The 15,463-nt window shown below is 36.7% G+C and overlaps 2 protein-coding genes across 5 annotated transcripts in view; one reads left to right on the forward strand and one right to left on the reverse strand.

Annotated features, from left to right (window-relative positions):
- LOC145312496 (transient receptor potential protein-like) overlaps nt 1-15,463 on the reverse strand; it is a 40,120-nt gene that overhangs the window by 15,424 nt on the left and 9,233 nt on the right. The window contains exon 2 of the mRNA XM_080151754.1: nt 15,312-15,382. Within this exon, the coding sequence (XP_080007880.1) occupies nt 15,312-15,370 (59 nt within the window). The 5' untranslated portion in view covers nt 15,371-15,382. The remainder of the gene's footprint in view (nt 1-15,311; nt 15,383-15,463) is intronic.
- Nucleotides 1,741-12,538, forward strand: LOC145309892 (uncharacterized). Of its 4 annotated transcripts, none has more exons than XR_013876544.1 (9): nt 1,741-1,854; nt 3,808-4,617; nt 5,174-5,269; nt 6,151-6,242; nt 7,028-7,099; nt 7,821-7,880; nt 8,641-8,727; nt 10,473-10,529; nt 11,200-12,538. XR_013876544.1 is itself a non-coding variant. In XM_080150367.1 (5 exons), exons 1-5 carry the CDS (start codon nt 4,567-4,569, stop codon nt 7,864-7,866), a joined length of 357 nt encoding a protein of 118 aa, XP_080006493.1. In that variant the 5' UTR covers nt 3,332-4,566; the 3' UTR covers nt 7,867-8,417. The 4 variants fall into 4 exon arrangements, 1 of the variants encoding a protein (XP_080006493.1); XR_013876543.1 differs by lacking the exon at nt 1,741-1,854 and having other exon boundaries at nt 3,332-4,617; nt 11,200-11,265; nt 12,171-12,538; XR_013876542.1 differs by lacking the exon at nt 1,741-1,854 and having other exon boundaries at nt 3,332-3,945; nt 4,474-4,617.

Genomic DNA, 15,463 nt, shown 5'->3' on the forward strand with positions numbered 1-15,463 from the left:
CTTATGAATGATTGTTCAATTGCTATGAATAATATATTATGATCTATTATCATTGCTCCATTAATATTTTCCTATTATTTTATTGACAAACCAATACATCTAAGTATTATTAAAGTACATAATTATATGTATCTTTTGGCCAATACTAGAAAAGTTAACTTTTGAAACGTTTCATAACATTTTATTTTCATTTTCTTTCAATAAATCTAGACCCATACACATTAGGGTGGGTCGATTTTGGACATTTTTTTTCTGAGGCCAAAGCGAGGATCTGCAAATGATTTGTATGAGTATAATACACCTCTGGATAAAATTTATCCTAAGTCTTAAAACCGCTGACGACCAGACATTCAATTGTATAGCTATTTGACGTATGAGGGGATGTACAGACAGACTGCGAATACGAGTATAGAGTAGCTCCGATACAATTTAATAATCAATAATCTAACAAAGTATTTCTAAAAAATACACATTTATTAAACATATAAAACTGGTTAGAAATAGGCAGATTAATGGGATTATTATTATAGGATATATTTATTATGATATATATATTAAAGGCTTGGACGTCCTGTTTCTTAGTTAGGTAAGAAACGACGTACTTGAACACGTGGGAGATATAGATACCGCCAGCCTAGACTTATAGGCTTGTATCTAACCGAGTGCAGACGGGAGGAAGCGTATTCACTCTTTGGCCTGCAACAATCAACTAGCCCTCAACACAGCAGGATGGAGTATGGTGGCGGTTACCAGTGGAGGTCTGACTCAGCCAGAGAAGTATAGGAATGTGAACAGGGATAAGGATACATAAACTTGGGTGTATATTACCACACTTGCCCCCTCTGAGGGAATATGAAATATTCCCTCACAGTTGACCTGCACGCCGGCTTCTGCGGGTTGATGTGGTACTCGCAGGTTCTTCGATTGCGGCCATGGCCCTCTCTACGATATCCACAGGATTGGGTTCAGCGGGAGTAGGATTTTCTGGAGCTGCTGGAGGCTCTGGAGCGACAGCATTCTGGAGGGCTAACATGCCCTCACAGGGAGCCGTGGCTACTGGATCTTCAGAGGCAGCGCCAGCCTGCGGATTAACAGGCAGATCAATTCCAGATGGAAAGAGCTCATTGATTTGATTATCGAGCTCTGTGTCACTGTTTTCCTCTGCAGGATCCAGGACCTCTGGATTGCCTTCTCTATCGGTAGGCCTGTACTCATCAGAGCATTCAGAACCGCCATAATGGGAGATCAGCTCAACTCCATCATCATCTGGCCGGGGTACGTCCCCAGCGGGAAGGGATGCCTCTATGGGTGCCACATTCTGCCCAGGTACATTCATTACATTACAACGAGTATTAATATATTTAATTACCCTGTCAGAGTTTTGGTCCAACAGTCGACTAGTGGCCTCAATAACCGTGGTCATTCTTGATTTTAACTCAACGGTCGAGTCCTCAGAGACGGTGCGAATTTTGTCGCGTAAAGTTCTGCGGTTCCGCAGTAATTCTGCGGAAATTTCAATAAGGCGCTTGCCATGTTGTATATATGCTTTCTCAACAAATGAAGCATTGCTAGCAATTTTAGTTTCCAGACTTCTCTGGAAGGGGAGAAGAGCTTCCTCCATTGCTTCTTTTACAGTGGAGGATAGGACTTTTTTCCATTCCTCAGCGGTCACCCAAAAAGCCTTAGGCTCACTTTTGTTTTCTGCTAATGTCTCTTTCTTTTTAGGGGGTAATGGAGGCGGTTGAATTTCCACCTTAGCCCTTTTGGCTACTGGGCCGCCGCTGCCTGTTGGTGTTGGCGGACGTTTTTCTACCGCTTTTGGGGCAGATTTTACGGCGACTACCTCCAATTCAGGTGAGGCACTACGTTTTGGCGGCGATTCCACCCGATTTTTTTGCGGTTCCCCTCCCCTATTTTGTTCCATTAGAGGCCTGGTCATAGACCTGGCTTTATCAGAATATTCGTTGGCTTCTAATTTTTTAGCCTGCCGCAATTTTTCTTGCAAGTCTAGGAGTTCCTTTGGAACATCTTTTCTCGCTTGGCGGTAAACGTGGATTGACTTTGAGACACATTGCAATTCACTGAGGTTTTCAGGGTTGCGCGGCGGTTTTACACGCGGCTGATACCTGTTTTCATCAGGTTCATAGTAGGCTTCCTCAGGGCCGCCCTGGGGATAGCCATGATTGCTGTCATAGTAATAGTCCTCTTCATTGTAAAAGGGTGCCTCTTCATATTCTCGACGGTATGAAGAGTGACCGGCCCCATGGGAGTGGTGAAAACCCCTTGAAAAATTCCGCCTGGGATATCCTAAAACAAAAATAATAAACTTAAAATTAAGGGTCATTAATTCCTTATACCGAATAAGGAAATATTTTTACAAAGACGACCTTTAGAGACGACAATTTTATAGGTATATATGCTTGATACAGGTCGTCCGTTTTTGAGGGGATTAGTTTTCCCCATTATTTGCAAAATCCCGCAATTCGTGCGTTTCACTCGTACCTCCTTCCTTGTACGCGTGAATTTTGGTGCAGGCTAATATGTAGATAATAAAAGCGACGCATAATAACGACCCTATTCCTGTAAGGATGGCTGCTACTACAAGCACTATATGATACCAAGTACTGGATAGAAAATCAACCACCTTATGATACGTTTGAATAAACCAGGAATCAGTTATTTTTACTTCAAAATTATTGGAGTCTGCGGCAAGTTGGCTGAGGTATAATTCCTCGGCACTTTCTGAGAAATTAGTTTTTTCTAGGCTTTGCCAAGAATGATATAGAAATAAGCTAATCGGTTTATCCATAAGATATTGATTTACATTTAGTATTTGCATACCCTGCCCTTGATTACCGAGGAATTTTCCTTGGTACAAATGTAAGAAAATTGGATTTTCGGCACATTTAGTCGGGGTTAGATGGGTGGTATTGACCAATCTGCGTGAAAATGGGGATATTCCCATAGTCTTATTATTAAATGAAACCGAAAAATGATCCACAAAACAGGGTAGATTTTCTCCCAAAGAAACATTGATTTTAAGACTGTCGCACTGTATTACTAAATCTAGCTCACCGAGCGCCCTAACTAGTTTTTTACGATGAGTCTGAATATTGCTTTTAGACAGAAAATGGTTCTGTAAACAGCGAGTTTCGGGGACAATTAATTTGTTATATTGTTGGTAGGAATAGAAAATCTCTAGTGGTAACATATCATCTTTTTCCTTAGCGTTTAAGAGTGGGAAATATGGTTTTATAGCATTTGTGAACCATACCATTAAGTTATCAATATTAGTTTTGTAATAAAATAATTCGGGAATTAGACTTTCAAAATGTTTTTTATCTTTAAGTTCTAGTGCTAGAGTAATTTGGGGATCGATCACTAGATATTTTTGGGTACCCTGTTCTCCTTCAAATGTAAACAATGAAATATTAAAGATGTCTACCGTTCGCCAAGGAGAAGTGAATTTTTGTGCGCTATCAGTTTTATCATCTGAGATAATCCTATCGTAGCCTAATCTCAGATTGTGATCTAAACAATTGTTTCCCACCCAGTGACTGCCCAGGTAACAGCCCGCTTTTGTTTGTAATAATTCAACAGGCTCAGCCTGGACCCCTATTTGTTTTTCCTCAAATGTCCCAGGGATAAAAATGCCGTTAATGTTTACGCCGTTCCCCTCGCAGGCGGGGTCGATGCCGTTAAGGATGTTGTTGGGGTAAGTAAGTGTCCCGTTTACCAGGAAACGCGTGTATGACATCTGGTGTTCATACACTGAGACTGATTTTCCTTCAAAGTTAAATATTTTAGTTTTGGACATGGTGTAACAGTCTTCATAAGTTACGAGGTTCGGTATCTCTACAAGAGCTGGAGCAGCGAGGTGTATGTGGCTATATCTGCCACAATACCAGTAATGAGTACTGGTTCGGAGGTGGCAACGAATTCCAGGTATAATTTTTCTTTCAACCTTTTGCAGCAGGTGAAATTGTTTTTGTTCTATTTTAGTAATATTAAGAAACGCAGCGCATTCAGAGATTTTCAAACGCGGATTTTCGTTTGCTACACATTGAGTCGCATCTATTTGTATTATTTCGGACGCATTTGATTTTGCCAAAATAATAAAAAGCCCCAAGAATCCCAAAATAAATTTACCTCGAGCTCCTGGTGCCTTTGCCAAATGATGCTGCATTTTATTTTTATGCTTCTCGTTTTTCTCTGAAATATGTTAATTAGTTAGTTTTAACATATATTGTTTATTTTCGTTATTATACATACGTAGATTAAGCTATATACATTTGCCACCTTGGTTTTATATATTACATTTATATACATTTTATTTTTTCCTTTTAATTGGGTTATGCAGTCCGATTTGGACATGTATGCGGTTATCCCCCCCTTGTGACCTAGTTTTTCTTTCTTCTTCTAATATATACTTAGGTACTATGCTTTGTTTGTTAACGTTAATAACCTTTTCAGGGCTGGATTGTTTGGGTCTTTGCGCGAAGAAAGAAGCCTCGGACGGGACGGTTTCTTCCAAGAAACTATTTTCGACGTGAATTTGAGGACCGGATGACCGATCTGCGCCAGGGGGTTCTTGGTCTTTGGGCTGTGACTCAAATGGTGAGTTTTTTTCCATTATATCCCCTCCCCCATCACAATCCACCTCCCCCTGGGGTAAATCCTGACTAGTTTCAGGGTTTTTATCTATAAAATCGTCACCATCGTTATCTAGGTAGGTAAAATCGTCATTTTCCAAACCTTTATTATCGTTTATTTCGGTTTGACCGGTATTATCTATTCCTAAGGTTATTTCCTCAGACGGGACGATTTCCTCAATAGGAAAGACGTTAAATGAAAGTGTTTCCCCGAATAATTCTACTTTAGAATCTATTTTCCGTATTTTATCTCTACTAACAACTTGGTTAGTTTTTATTGGATTTGATCCAAAGGGACTGAGCTCAAAAAGGGCCTCTGAGAATTTTTTTGTTACAATAAAAGGACCTCCATAGAAAGATTGCAATTTTTTACTGACCCCTATTTTGACTAGGTTAAAAAATGCAAAGACCACGTCGTTAACGAAAAGGGGAGATGAAGCCTTCCTAGATTTATTTTGAAACTCTAAATAAATCTTAGATTTTTTGGAAACCTGTGCAATAATTTCTTCCAAATTTTTTAGGTAGTTCAAGTAAGACCTGCAGTCAATGTCCTGTCTTTTCTGCAAGATTGGAGAAAAGAAATCGAGATTGAGAGTTGGTTGCCTGCCGAACATGAGGTAATAAGGCGTATACCCCGTTCTTCTAGACGTACTAGAGTTTATTACAAAAGTGGTCAAGGCTAATTTTCTTGCCCAGTCTTTACTTTCAAATCGGTCATTAGATCTAAGACCTGCATAAATGCTTTGATTATGCCTTTCACATGGGTTACTATTAGGGTTTCTTGGGGGAATAAGTTTAGTTTCGATACCTAGTTCATCCATAACCTTTTTGAAAACTTCCCCAGTAAAATTTGTTCCCCTGTCACTTCTCAATGACCGAAATAAGCCGTAGATGGGTACCACCTGTTCAAGGATGACCTTCACCGTGCTTTCCACGGTGGCGTCCTTGATGGGGTGAGCGATAATATACCTAGAGAATAGGTCAACCAGTATAAATATGTAGCGGACATGTTGTCCTTGAAAATAGTTAGTGGTTAAAGGACCGATAAGGTCTACTGACACCTGGCCAAAAATCTCGTGACTAATGGCTGAATGGGTGATAGGTTGCTTGTGTTTAGGTACCTGTCCTATTTTTCTTAGGCAGGTAATGCAATTTTTAATGCGTGATTCGACAAATTTATTAATTCCTATAAGGAAGAATCTTTCATTTATCTTGCGTGTTGTTTCGTTAACCCCCTTGTGACCTATACTATTATTATGTGCCAATTCGAAAACTTTATTGTATAATCCAATGGGTACGACGGGTCTTTCAATGAATGTTCCATTGCTAAGAGGTTGTCTAAATATTAGAAGTCCTTCCATAACGTATAAATGTTCTATTAACTTAAAAAGGACCTCTTTCCGGCCGGTTAGTTCAGCTTTTTCAAAGCTCGACAACTTCTTTTTTTCGAATATCCACCTACGAATTTCAGATAATACTTGATCTTTTTGTGTTTCAGATTGCCAAACATTGTTCACACCGACTTCCGAAGCCGAATGTAACTCAAAGATCTGGTCTTGGTATGGGCAATCCTGTTCATAAGGATCCAAGGTAAATGAGCTAGTACATTTTTCACAATCGGTTTCCTTATGTTCTTTGCATAAAAATTGCCCTCTAGATAAATTGTCGGCATTACAATGGTCCCTACCCTTTCGATGAATTACTGTAAAGTCAAAACTTTGGATGAAGTAAATCCATCTTACAGTTACACCATTTATTGTTCCTTTTTGCCATTTTTTGTAATGAACTAAGGAAATCGAATCTGTACGCACAATAAAGTTTCTGAATCTTAAATAATGAAGAAAGGTTTTAAGAACAAATACTAGACATGCTAATTCGCCTTTATAACTTGGATAATTTTTCTCTGCCCCGTTACATTTTTTGGAACATATTCCAATAATTCTTTCTACCCCCCCCTGATTTTGGCTGAGAATTCCAGCGAAATAACTCGTAGAAAAATCTACGTCTACTATAAAGGGGTTAGGATTATCCCACTGGGGGTAGCCTTTACTTATAGAATTTGAAAACATATTTATGAAATTTTCCCAATCTTTTGATAGGGAATTAGTCCATTCGATAATTTTATCATTTCTGTGTTCATCTAGGGTGCAAGAATTTTTTGCATATGATGGGAAATAGGCCCTATAATAATTGGAGAAGCCCAGGAAACGCTGGAGTTCCTTGCCTGTCCTGGGCCTGCTCCAATTTTTAATTTGTTCTAAATATTCGGGGTTCATTTTAAGTCCTTGGGAACTGACTATATGACCTAAATATGTACATTCGGATGTGAAAAATTTACATTTGGCTAGATTTAACTTAAGTTTTGCTGTTTTTAGGACTCCGAAGAGTTTTCTGAGATGTTTCAGATGTTCATCAACATTCTTTGAGAATATAATAAGATCATCAAGGTAAGATATTATAAATTCATATAAGCCAGGGATAAGGGTTAGGACCTTATCCATCAAGTGGCAGAAAACACTTGGCGCGTTACACAGTCCAAACGGCAGTTTCTTGAAAAGATACTGCCTGTTAAGGGCTGTGAACGCGGTCAAGTGTTTACTTTCCTTCGAAATGGCTAGCGCATGGAATGCGCTAGTCAAATCGAGGGTGGTAAATACATTACCAGTGCCTAATTTTTCTAAATTACTAGAAATCAGGGGAAGGGGCCAATTAATTTTTCGTGTTACACTATTAAGCGCACGAAAGTCGATAACGAACCTAAGCTTGCCTTCCCCCCCAGCCGTCGGTTTTTTCTTTACCGCAAAGATTGGGGAGGACCACTCGCTGTAGCCCTCCTCAATGACGCCCCCCCTTAGCCAATTTTCAATTTGTTCTTTTAATTTGGCTTCGTATAATGGGTTTAACTGAATGTTTCTAGCCTTAATAGGTTTAGCCCCGGGGATCAAGTCTATTTTATACTGTAAGAGGTCACAGTTACCGATATCAGCATCATCAGCCGAAAATATATCAAAATGATCAAGGCATAATTTTATTACCTTTTCCTTCATCCCTGGGTTGTTTTTGATAAGATCACTATTTTCTAAATCTAATTTTTCTTTAATGAATTTAATTCTTTTAAGAAGTGTAGTTCCTGATAATTCATTTATTTGATTAATACTTTTATTGCAGGAATTTGGGGGATCTGATTCGAATTCAAAGCAATATCCAACTTTAACGTTATCCAATAAGGTAATATTTTTTCCTGCTAAATTAACAAAATTTACCCAACATTCTCCTTTCTCATTTACATTATAAATACCCTCCATAAGCATTAAGCCGTTATGGCTTGTCATTTTAGAATTATTTGGGGATATATACAGCTTCCTATTTTTCTGATGAATAGGAATTGTTATAATTGTTGTATTCCCCCCCGGCAAGAATGTTGTTTTCTTTGCTAATTTTACGCATGTTTTATTTTGTTTTAATGTCCCAGTACCCCCCTTGTTACTCCAATTTATTCCCGGGATAAGGGAGTTTTGTTCCGTATGAACATTACTTGTAGGAATTAGGGGTATGTTTTTACTTTCTTCAACTATATTAATTGTTGAATTTTCTATGGGGATTTGCTCGCCATTGGGGAGCTCAAAGGAGAACTTATCTAATAATAAATTAATTCGATTAACTTTGAGAAATTCATATCCTAGATTTATAATTTTAGACGTCGTTTCAGGGATGTAAAACGTTTCTTCGAATATTTTATCTGACCCATCAAAGCTGAATTTTAAACTTACATGTCCTATGATATTTACTGGTTTTAAATCTACAGACAGAGCGCTAAGATTGGCGGGGGTGAATGTGATTTTATTATCATCTAAAATTTCTCTAGAAATAAGGGACCTAAAGTTATTTCCTGTATCCACTAAAGCGGTTTGCAGGAATTCCCCCCCCACGGGATTAAGAACTTTTAGTTTTGCACAGATAGGCATTATAAAATAAATTATATTTTTAGTCGAAGTCTAAGATGCATATTTTCCAAGATCCCCACCTCAGCGGTTAGGCGATGGTAATCCTCACACAGAGACTTCCTGTGTTCCAGGTATAGTTGTCTGTCGAAATTTTTTAAATAATAAAATGTTTTAACAATATGGTTAATTGTTAAAATAATTTTGTATAGCTTTCTGGGTTTCATTAAGTTTTTATCAAGCGCTTTTCAGCTCCAGAAATGTCTCAATAAGCATGAGAATGTTAATAGTTCTAAAGAAACTACTTAATTTTTATACGGGTCCTTATTTATATACTTGGATATATGATAGAAACCTATCGGAATATAACTGAACTAAAAAGTTTTAAAGGATTGAAGGGCTACAAAGTAGCTTAAAAATAAGTGTTCAGCTTGCAACTAACAAGACATTAAAAACAGACTGACTTATTTTTTGATTTACATCTGTATTTATACAAAATATAGTGTCATTAGTCAGTATCTGATTCACGATACAAATAATTTAAGGTTAGCGCTAAATTATAGCTCAAAAAATTATTAGATATGGTTAATATAATAAAGAGGGTCAATGATGACTGGTTTATTATTCTGATATTGTTAGTATTTATACTTAATTTTTTCCACCTATGGGGTAGAACAAGCTTATATATTTACTAGAGTATAATTAATGCTGAAATCAGCTTAAAAAAAAATAGGATGTGGTTTGTAGTAACTGCTTTGGTAGTAACTGGCTTCGATTAATAATGTGCATTCACTTTATATAGAATTTTTATTCCACTGGTAATCCTAGCGGAAGCTAATAGAACTAACTTTTATTTCATTCTGTAGTAATCCTAGCGGGAAATAATTTAATCAAAATGTTTTAAGATTTTATTAATCACATCTTAAGTGATTAAAGATTTTAATTTTTAAATGCTGCTTGATTGCAGCTCAAAAATGAGTAAATGATAACAACAAAGAACTGAAGGACAACTGAATTAGGTTTGAAAATTTGCTTGTATTTATACAGATTTTCCATAGACCCCCCCCCTTCTTAACCTTATCATTTACTTATACGGACCGCGGTAGCATTCTAGGCGACATCTTTCGGATACATAATAAATTAAATATAGTTCTATTATTGTCACTGTACAAAATGCAATAATATGTATCCATATGGATAAGTTAATATACATAATTGCTGAGATATTTCAGCTACAAAAATCAGAGGCTAAGAGTGAGCAACTCTCAGATAAAGTCGATACTGAGGGTTCAACTCAAAAATCATTGTTTATATACAGATAATTCGCTTAAGTTCCCCTAGCGGTTAAAAATTAAACTAGAATGTTTTAGATTCTACTATATATACATTCAACATATACGATATTTACATATTAGATAAGTCGTGCAATATTAAAAATAAATACTACTAAATAGAAAATAGGTATTCACTTATTAGCTTCTTGATAAAGACTATTAGATTTTAAAAAATGGAAATATTAAGTGCATGTGAAATGCTCCTCAGGTTACTTCCCTACTTCCCCCAATTTCCTGTATCAGCTACATTTGGATAGGGAAAGGAGGGGGAGGAGTTTATTTTGTGTTGCTTAGTCAGACTTAATAACAATAATTTGTTTTATTTTTTCGCGCCAAAGCATTGCTTGGCAAGGGATATTTGATATTAAGGAATTTGCAAGCTTAGCTTGGCATGGGATATTTTGTTTATCTTTCATATCAAAATATGAAACTCATTCAGCAAATATTATTTTCTGGGATAGGGACAATTAATATCGCATAGATCCACTTTTATATTTAGAGGACGTGATTTTTAACAATCGCTTGAACATATTTATCTATTTCAGATTCTTCGCTGGCTTCCTGATCCATTTGGTTGATAGTTTTACGCGCATACTGCTCAGGTATTTTATTACTATTACTTGGAGCTTTTCTGGGCGTGAATTTACTCCGTGTTTTACCAAAGCGGGACTCAGGATTTGGGGGCTCCCCAGCTTTCTTTTTGTTGCAATTTTGCACTACATGGCCAGGGATATTACAATGCCAGCATTTAATAATTTTACTCCTCCCATTAAAGGCTCCTATAACGCCCTCGATTTGATCCCAAGCAATAGGATCATCCTCATGGTCTACCCAAGAAGGAACCTCGTCAGGTTCTTCGGTTAAAGTTTCTTTATACATTGCCGTGTTAGTGGGGATATTATCTTCGATAATACTGATTATGGGTTGTTTTTTCGTTTCCGCAGAATTTTTAGGTAGGAACATTTCCATAGCTTGAGAATAGCAAGCAGAAAGGTTTTCCTTGCTAATATGGCCAGACCCATCCCAGTTAACGTATCTCTGTCCGAGATTAATAAGTTTATTTAAGTAAGCGTTGTAATCGTCCAAAAATTGCATGCTCTCAACATAATTGGCCATGTCTATGGCAAGGTTGGTATACAGCAGATTTTTGCTAACGTTAAGATAGAATTCTTTCCACTTCTTTTTAGGTATGAGACCAGGATTCATGAGTTTGAACACCCTAAGTTTGTTTTCAAAATAGGTGTCAAGGGGTTGATTAGTCTCCTGTTTTAGGTTGTAGAAGTACTGAGAGGCTACTTCTGGATCCGAGAAAGGAGTGACCAGCCTCCTAATCATCAGGTAATAACTTAAAGCAGATAAGGCCTGATTTCTTTCAGGCGTAATTAAGTCTCCTAATCGTTCCCCTCTAGAGTCATAAATTCGCTGGTATAAAATATCCTTAAAAAGGATTGGGTCACAGATTCTATATGTCTTTGCAACCCTCCACATATTAGAAAAGAAGTTATCAAAGTCAGCCCTACCGTCCCACCTAGGGGCATCCCTCGCAAAATCGGAATCCCATTTTTGTCCCTTAATAAAGCATTCTTTAATAAAGTCATCGTCGGCGGCGCTAGTTGTTGCCGTTGCGGCTGCGCCTGTGTTTGGCGTATTCCTTGTAGAGGGTCTATTTGCTACATTGGGTGCAGACCTTGTAGTTTTACGGAGGGGTTCTAACGACTTAATCCTATCAGGGATAAAGGGAATCCTTTCTAGCAAGGTTTTTTCATATTCAGTTAGAGAAGTTTCTCTTACATTCATCCAATTGTCATTATCCGCCGGACCTATAAAGCCTACAATTGAATAGGCCATACAACCTGGGGCTGTCATCCTATCCTTGGCAACCCATTCAACCACGTTTATCTTTTGCTGGACCGATATACGGTCATAAAAAGTGGCATTAATTGAATCGTCACCTATGGTGTTAAAATGAGTCATGTTAAGACTTTCGTTTAGCGTTTTTTCAGCAAACAATGGGCCAAGATTTCCGTCCGCTGGGAGTTTTGATACTCTGCGTTTTAGGTCTAAAATGTCGGTATCGGCTAATAATCTGCGATGTGATTCTGTGTCCTTAAACCCTGCCCATTTTGTTTCTAATTCGAGCTGCATAATCTCGGATTCTTGTTTTATTAAATCTCTATAATGTGCCGAATATTCGTTTAACTTATCATTTAACGCTTCCGATATGAGATCTTTGATTTTTTCAGGGGAAAGCGGGTCAGCCTGCTGCTGCTGCTGCTGCTGCTGCTGCGAGGTGCCAGAGACGGCCGGAGCCGGCGGAGGCGGCGGTTTTTGTTTATCATCATTTTTCTTATCGGTCATGGTGCTGGAGTGTAGTGTTCGTTAACACTGATTTGTCTACCACGAAACTTTTTAAGAACTTGGGAATATCCCTTTCTTCCTGTTTTAAGGAGAAAATATGAAAATGTGTGAAATTAAATACTAGTGTGAAAATAAAAGGCGGGTTCCTTTTTATCTTTATTTGGCAGTTTGCCACGAAATAATTATTATAAATATTCTGTAACAAATTGTTACTGTAAACCGTTTCCGTGAATAAACTTAGTTATCAGGAAAATATTAATTTCACTTTGCAATCGAAGCTACTTTACAATTTAATTTTGTCTGTACGCTAATTATCTAAACCTTCCCCCCTCAAAAAATGAGTGGTAGACAAGACTGCGCCAAAATGACGTATGAGGGGATGTACAGACAGACTGCGAATACGAGTATAGAGTAGCTCCGATACAATTTAATAATCAATAATCTAACAAAGTATTTCTAAAAAATACACATTTATTAAACATATAAAACTGGTTAGAAATAGGCAGATTAATGGGATTATTATTATAGGATATATTTATTATGATATATATATTAAAGGCTTGGACGTCCTGTTTCTTAGTTAGGTAAGAAACGACGTACTTGAACACGTGGGAGATATAGATACCGCCAGCCTAGACTTATAGGCTTGTATCTAACCGAGTGCAGACGGGAGGAAGCGTATTCACTCTTTGGCCTGCAACAATCAACTAGCCCTCAACACAGCAGGATGGAGTATGGTGGCGGTTACCAGTGGAGGTCTGACTCAGCCAGAGAAGTATAGGAATGTGAACAGGGATAAGGATACATAAACTTGGGTGTATATTACCACATATTTGTAAATGGGAGTCAAACTTTTTTAAAATCAGAACTATGGCTTCATTGTGCTCCCAGGAAAGGCATTGAGGAGTAGAATCAGGAACTTTTGACCGTTTCAAAAAATCTCGTTCCTGGCCTGGAAAAATCTAAAAAAAAACCTCTACAAATTAGACAATTCTCAATAAACCTTAAAAAATTTTGGTTTTACAGTGATTTCCAAGGCTAGGAACGAGATATTTTGAAACGGACAAAAGTTCCTGATTCAGCTCCTCAAGGCCTTTCCATAGTTCTGATTCAAAAAAACTTTTGAATGTCGTCTTTGTATATTAATAAGCAATGAAATATATTTTTTAGTGGTCGCGTTCTAAAACTCAATTTTTTAAAATTCTTTTTCGGTCAGAAATGTTTTTAAGGTTAATTTTATCTGTTGCATATCCCCTCTTTGTCTAATTCCGATATGAACCCGCCCTAATACACATACACAGCAGTATCATTGAGATCATATCATTAGGATAATAGAAATACTAAAAAAAACTAGAATTCAAATAGGTGAAGTAGTTTATTCTCGTAAAACGACAAAATATCGTAATTTTTAATTAAATTTTGTATCTTCTTGACCTTACTTGATATGATTTTGAAGGATATAAGATTTTAATACTCTTATATAAAAGTTAAAAATGTTCCCTGATATTTATAACTTTTGAATAGAGTTGCATAAAACCATCACTATACGCCACTATAATAGTATAAAAATCTAAACTAGACTAAGTTTAGTATAGGGAATTTTTATCATATTTAATCTTTATATAAACATTAACTTAGAACTTCTATACAAAAGATGTACTACTGTACTTCCCCAGATCAATCAAAAGTAATTGTTGCAAGAACAGTTTTACCCAGGCAGAATTTTTATTTTTATATCAAAAGCAAATTCTTTAGATAAAAATTCTACAATCTTTATGTTGATTTTACAACTTAAAAAGTGATATATCTAAAGATAGCCAACTAAGACTTAAAGAGTAGTTTGGACATTGAAAAATGTTAAATTAGCAGTAAAACTATTCTTATCTTGGAAAATTATATGTCCAATTCCTATTTTAATGCCATATTTCACTGCAGTAATAAAGACAAAGAAGTGTGAAACACTTTTACTGCCTTAAAAGTTATACTTTAGTTTTTTTTCATATCTGTAAAATCATCTTTATTACATGATGTTGATAGTAAAGGTAGGGTAATACCCTAGCCGAAAAGATGGCAAACTAATTGGAATCCACAGTTAGGACTTTCTAGCAAAGTTCGTGCAATGAATTTGACAATATTATATTTCGCTCCTTCAGGTATGATTCGGTTTAGATAAACAAAGAATGACCTTTTAATAATCCTTTCCTCTACAGGTTATAATGTTTCAGGTAATGTTACATAAGGGCCTTATTCTTCTCTTTATACCCCCCCCCCCCACTGCCACCTAATTGACTTGATATTATCTCAGTTTCCAACTTGAAAACCTACATTATTTGTAATTTTTATAAAAATTAGCATATCTGAGAATTTTATGTGTCTAGGAAAAGGGTTCTAGGCCTGTTATTAACAAAGTAATAGCGTAACAGTAGAATTCAAAAGTAAATCTTACTAGAATACCGTGAAGTTAACCTCTCTAGAAATCATACTAAGGCTTTGTATTTCAATGTTCACAGTTAAGTTGGATACCACTAATACTTAATATATAAAATTTCACCCACAGAACATTTTAGCTAGGTAATAGGTTACAAGATTGGATATGTTACACTCCAGGAAAGGCTCCATGAAAAGATCAAATTCTCTACCAAAAGTGCAGTTAATGCGTGGAACAATGAATGGTTGAAATTTATTAGAGTACATCAATAGAGGGGAAAGCGGTTTAATAAATGCTTGTCCCTAAACCGTGAACCCTGCCGTAGTAGTTTTTCAACAGATTTACTCATGATTTTGTTTCGAGAGAGGCCACTGTAAATTTTACCATTGGTCAATTACAGTGTATATTGGCCTCTCATTGGCTATTTCACAATCAGAGTCAGATACTTTTACTAGGTTGCTTTTATATTCTGATTTTTCAGTTATGAAATTTTACGAGTGTTATTGTTCGTTTGTTCTTCTGATGTAGAGCTTTTATAAATGTTGTCATCCTTGTTATAAGTAATATTTAGATAAGCTAACTCTTCCAAATAACTTACCTGTATAAGTCAATCATTTTGGCGACAGAAGCACAATCCCCTCGCTCAGAGCACAGCATAAATCTTTTCTCCTTTAATAAAAAAAAATATAGTTAGTTATAAGTACAGGTTTATTTTGTTCATTTCGTGGGAGGAGGGTTGCAGTGGCGTGC

The sequence above is a fragment of the Acartia tonsa genome, chromosome 2 (genome assembly GCF_053477335.1).
Source record: "Acartia tonsa isolate MP-2025a chromosome 2, ASM5347733v1, whole genome shotgun sequence".
Lineage (NCBI taxonomy): Eukaryota > Metazoa > Arthropoda > Copepoda > Calanoida > Acartiidae > Acartia > Acartia tonsa.